The sequence below is a fragment of the Bidens hawaiensis genome, unplaced genomic scaffold, assembly GCF_021521415.1.
Source record: "Bidens hawaiensis isolate Kalapana, Puna unplaced genomic scaffold, B.hawaiensis_p1.1 tig00036431_1, whole genome shotgun sequence".
NCBI lineage: Eukaryota > Viridiplantae > Streptophyta > Magnoliopsida > Asterales > Asteraceae > Bidens > Bidens hawaiensis.
The window spans coordinates 1-5,654 of record NW_027496371.1 but is presented as its reverse complement, the minus strand read 5'-3'; the positions used below and the strand labels follow the sequence as shown (position 1 = coordinate 5,654).

Sequence of the window (5,654 nt, the reverse complement as noted above, 5' to 3'; positions counted from 1 at the left end):
CACCAAATCATATTGAAGTCTCCTAATATCTCGGAGAATATTTAATATAATAATAATAAGTTTATTATTATAGATAAGTTAGTCTTATCTTTAATCCTAACTATATTTGGTTTCAAATTGTGTATTTGCGTTAGTATGGGATTAGGAACCGTGGGTTTATATATACCATAGGTTCATTGTGTTAGTAATAATTAAGTTTTTCTTGTTTGACGTTTTCTTAATAAAAGAGTCGATCGTGTGTTGATCAAATCTCGTGTTCGTGTTCTTGTTCACCCTCCGTCGGTAATGAGACCCACACCAATAAACATAAAAATGTCCGAGTGAGAATCTTGCTGATAAGATTACTTATAATTTACCAAGGATTACTATAGAACATCAGCTGTTCTCGGCCCACTTCAACAAACGTTGGCAAAGCATTAGTGGTCATCTTATCAAAATTCTATCCTTAGTTACTTTTAGTGGACAAGAGTAAAAGTCCACAGTCAAACATATCAAGGTGGGAGTAGTAGCAGGATGTGTGACCTCCTCGAAAGTATTTACTGGGCAACCAGAAAGTAAATCCGTGAACTCTTCGAGGACAAAGCGGACGATACTGATGGTGTGAGGGTCGGATGTTACAAGAAACATTGACAATACGTGTCAAAACTTAAAGACGCATACCGGGGCATGATGAAATCGCTCGTGCACACATGCTCTTATATATCTCAGTGAATGACCCAAAACATACACCGGTTTCAAATTATATAGAGACAGTGAAGAGTAATCTAATCAAGCAAGAGAAGTTTATTTACATGTAATTATATAGCACTCATAAAACGTTATAATAATTAGCACCATTCGTACTTCAAAAAAAGGATGTCTTCTGATTTGCACAATCTCGGTCAGGTATCCTGGGTGAATGGCAAACTACCCTACATACCCGAATGCCACCACTAGCCCTCGCTATGCTTTGCCCCTTGATCCGGGTGAATGACAAACTATATATTTTTAATTTTTAACAATATCCAAGGTGCATGCCAAAATACCCGTTGTTGATTATCGGTTTCACGATCGGGTTGTTGCTGAATTTGTTTGCTAATTCACAAACTGAGCCACTTGCGCGGGTATTACTAAACAAGCTGATCAAGCCGTGCACTCTCGATTTGCAAATTATTCTAGAGTCCTCTCAGATATCCGAGTGATTCTCATCTCTCAGAATGATTCTCATGTTTAGTTCAGTTTTTTTATGTTCGTAACCTCGTGGTTCAGTTAATTGAAGTCGGCATATCATACCAACATTCACATAAACCCTCTGTATGGTGTGTGCCGGTGTAATTAAACACAATTCAAAATATATAACTTTAAATAACAAATGCATTAGAAGATGAGTATATGACAAATGATAAAAAGAAAAAAAAAATATGTTACATTAAAACAAAATACAAAGAAATGAGTCAACATTAACATCAACTTTTTTACTTTTGTTATTTGTCCAAGTGCAACAACTATCAACTCAACTAATGTTGTATGAACATCCTTAAAACATGTCAAACATGTTGTGTTCACGACAACAAACCTGAAACACTAGTCCTAGGAGGGAATAAAACAACATGACCAAACCAATAACTTGAGGCATCAGCAAGAACCCCATAATGATTATTGTGGTTCCAAACATCATCAAAGCCATTGAAATCCATATAAACAATGCGCCGAATGCAATCGGAGACACTCGTGGCCATGAAGAAGCTAAGGTAGGGCCTGAGAAGGCTGCAGGCAACGGGAATGGGATCGGAAGAGGCGGAGAACCGAGGATGTTGATGATCATGGAAAAGAGTTGGTAGAGAGCTTGAGTTTGGTCATCTTGGTTTCTAACGGTGGTGGTGTGGTGTGTGGTGTGGTGTGGTGTGGTGTGTATGAAGGTCTATAGTTTTAGTTTTAGTTTGATGATATTGTTGTGATGGTTGGAGGATAAGATTGAAATTGTTGGAATTTGAGATGAAGAGGATAAGATCTCATCTGCCCATCTTTCATGATTCATGTGCTCACTCGGTGGTTTCAAGGTACATTTTTTTAAGGTTATAATTTATTATCTTATATACAAGATGGTTGTTTATGAGATATATTTACCATTTATTGTTACATAAAAAACCGTTTATTTTGATATAGAAATGTAACGTACTATTATGAAGAAAACAAAAGTTATTTAGTTGGTCAATTAATTAAGTGAAATTACCTATTACACCAAATATTACATTTTCTCTAAACACTTTAAAATCATTCCTTCATCTCTTTTTTCCATCTGATTCTTCCAATACCCTCCTCCACCACCACCACTACTGACACCACCACATTTGTATTCCGTTTCTTCACTTTTCTTAACTATTAAACTGTTACGGACTGAAACCATTGCAAGGTATGTGACTTGTCCCACATCGGTTGTTTGGGCAACTGATGTGGGGTTTATAAGCCAAACGAGTTCCCTCACCTATCAGACTAGTCTTTTGGGTTGAGTTCTTCTGTTTGGCTTGTAACATTGGTATCAGAGCCAACCTCGAAGTGGTGGCCTGGAGTGAGCCAGCCGTGACCAACGAGGACTCGGAGTGGTGGCCTGGAATGAGCCATCCGTGACCAACGAGGACGTTGGCCCTTAAGGATGGTGCATTGTTACGAACTGAAACCATTGCAAGGTATGGGACTCGTCCCACATCGGTTCCCTCACCTATCAGACTAGTCTTTTGGGTTGAGTTCTTACCTATCAAACAACATAAAACAACGATTCACTCAATTCCACATAGTAACCAAACCAAGAAATGAAATCGTAATGATCCATTTTAGGGGTGCCCATAATACCCAATCCCGGAACCGACCCGGAATCAGTTCCTACCCGTACTAAGTAAGATCTGGTTTTGGGTTTCTCCCGGACTTGTACCCGACCCAAAACCCGTGTCAAATACCCAACTATACCATTTTCTACCTGACCTGTTTTTGGCTTTTGCTTAATCATACCCGAAACCAGTTCCTGATAATATACCATGTTTGTACACATCTAATACATTTTATTTCCATATAATAACCAAATCTAAGTTCTAAGTACGTTAACAATTTGTGAATTTGTTTTTTAAATTAGAAAATTATAAACCGGGCTCTTTGTATTGGGCCTTGAAACTTAAGCCCAACCCACTAAATAATAACAAGCTTTATACTTGTCCAATATAAAACCTTCACCTAGGGTTTCATCATTCATTCAATATCCTCATTCTAATTAACCAGCCGCATCATCAGGTAACACAATCTCTTCATTCGTCAATTTCAAACCCTAATTGTTTTTATTATTACATAAACTTAACGTTTACAATCACGAATTGAATAACAGGATGGACACACAGATCAAGCACGCAGTGGTGGTGAAGGTGATGGGCCGAACCGGTTCAAGAGGTCAGGTGACACAAGTCAGAGTGAAGTTTCTGGATGACCAGAACCGATTCATCATGAGGAACGTTAAAGGACCGGTCCGTGAAGGTGATGTGCTTACTTTGCTCGAGTCCGAGAGAGAGGCTAGGAGGTTGCGTTGATTCCGTTGTCGTTACAAATGGTTTAATTCTTACGCTCGTTTTGCTGTTGCTTTTGATGTTTGTTTTGAGTTTCAGACTTGATGTTTTGGTTTGAGAAGCTTTATATTATTAGTGTAATATGTGATTGAAGTTGAAATTTTATCTTTGTTATTCGATAGTGTTGTTTGAGATTATTTATTAAGTTAGTAATGAGTTGGGTATTGGAATTTGGACTCTCTATGCTAGGCAGTGTTGTAGTAATTGCGGTGGGGTGGTAAGTAGTGGTGAAGCTTTGACTAAATCACAGGGGTTACCACTTACCAGGGTTGACCGAAGTTACATACCTAAAAGTTTTTGGGGTCAGTGATTTGGTTGGGATCAGGTCGGATTAAAATACATAAGTTTTTGTGACGGTGATTTGGGTCGGTTCAGATGGTTCTCTTGGGTAGAAATAGTTCGTGTATCATAATGGTATTAGAACTAGCTCACCCAGTATTTTATACTCATCAACACTCAAACCCTCAACAGTAGGGCTGTGCTATAGTTAAGAATCGTGAGAACCGTACTAGAATCGAAAATGTTTTGAAAACTAGAACCAGAACCAGAACCTGTTATGGTAAGACTGGTTCGGTACTAGAACCGGTAAAGTCAGTTCTCACTATTTGGTTTTATGGCAGAACCGGTTCAGTCGTTATTTTTCAAATGGGCTGTTCAAACTTTGCAAAATTGCTAAATAAGTTTTTATAGTTGCGTGTCTTTTTTACCCGAAACTGAACTGGGAATCGTTTAATGCAAATACTGAAAACCGCGAACCGTAAGGTAACACACTTTAGTGGTTTTGAGGCACCGGTTTGGTTTCGGATCCTTGGTTATAACGGTTATGAACTGTTTTCTTGCTCATCCTTACTCAAAGGTAAGAGAAAATTATCGTTCCATCATATTTGGGTACATTAGGCGTCATGCCATGTAGTTGCAAAATAGAGGCACCTGCTGGGTTCATCATCAGGTACATTGTTAAACCTTTGAATGCATCTTAGTAAACTAGCAAACTCAATCGGTTAAGGAGTTTGGTTCTATGAACCCGTATTAGTAAAAAGATTAATGAAATGATTGTGTGTGCATAGGTGATAGATTGGTTTGGAACACAGTTGGTTTTATGGCTAAAAGCAACACTTCTAATTGGCAAATTCATTAGTACTTCGGTAAAAAAAAATATGGTCTATATTTGATTAGATGAATGAACTGGGTTCTTTGGGTTTCTTTATCTGCCCCTAGCATCAAACGAGTTACCTGGTTTTTATAAGCCACAGTTCAACGACGAATACACATACAAACAAGCTCAACTATAAGATCATTTCATATGGATATTTGATATTCAATCTTGGCTTTGGTAGAAGCATCACATAAAATATACTTCAAAGTTAAAACCAGGTAATAATAACAATACTTCCATGGATGTCATAGTTTATCTATTTTGCATAATTCACTTTGTTATTCTTCGTTTATGTTACTAGCACAAACACAAGCAATGTAATAATAATGATAGAAAACCAATTGGTGTGCAATGACATTTTTAACCCACTGATCTACTACGCTAAACACGTAACTATACCTCTTTTGATTTATAATTTTATCGCTTTAAAAGGAATCCAACTGTATAATAAGCATGCTCAATCGTTTTACAATTTTTGGGCCTTTGTCGAGTTTGAAGTTTGAACAACTGGTAGGCATCTTTAATGTACAAGCCAAAAATTGCACTAAAGGCATTACACAGTTTAGCTGGCATAATGTATCTAGCATGCGTTCTATGAAACTAATAAGTTATATAATATTGCTTGGCTCTAGTATTTGGGCCAATTTTCTTAGCTAACATAATATAACTAGCATACAACAATTGAAGCACCACATAATTAAACATGCTCAATGACTATGAAGGTATTTAACAAATTAGCAAAATCATTATTTTGATGCCTACCCTTTGGTATAACTAGCTTAATAAGCTCAGCTTCTGTAAACATCTCTTGTTTTTGTATCTGATCAAGGATCAAACAGTTATTATGTATAAATACAACTTCCTGGTGCAAAGTTGCATAATTTATATCTTACTAAATGCCATGCACAATA

The 5,654-nt window shown here is 37.2% G+C and overlaps 1 protein-coding gene across 1 annotated transcript; it reads left to right on the top strand.

The window, feature by feature from the left end:
• The first annotated feature begins 3,251 nt into the window (after nt 1–3,251).
• On the top strand, nt 3,252–3,581 carry LOC143588545 (small ribosomal subunit protein eS28). The gene is made up of 2 exons (XM_077069521.1): nt 3,252–3,261; nt 3,353–3,581. Exon 2 carries the CDS (start codon nt 3,354–3,356, stop codon nt 3,549–3,551), a length of 198 nt encoding a protein of 65 aa, XP_076925636.1. The 5' UTR covers nt 3,252–3,261; nt 3,353; the 3' UTR covers nt 3,552–3,581.
• Nucleotides 3,582–5,654: the final 2,073 nt, after the last annotated feature.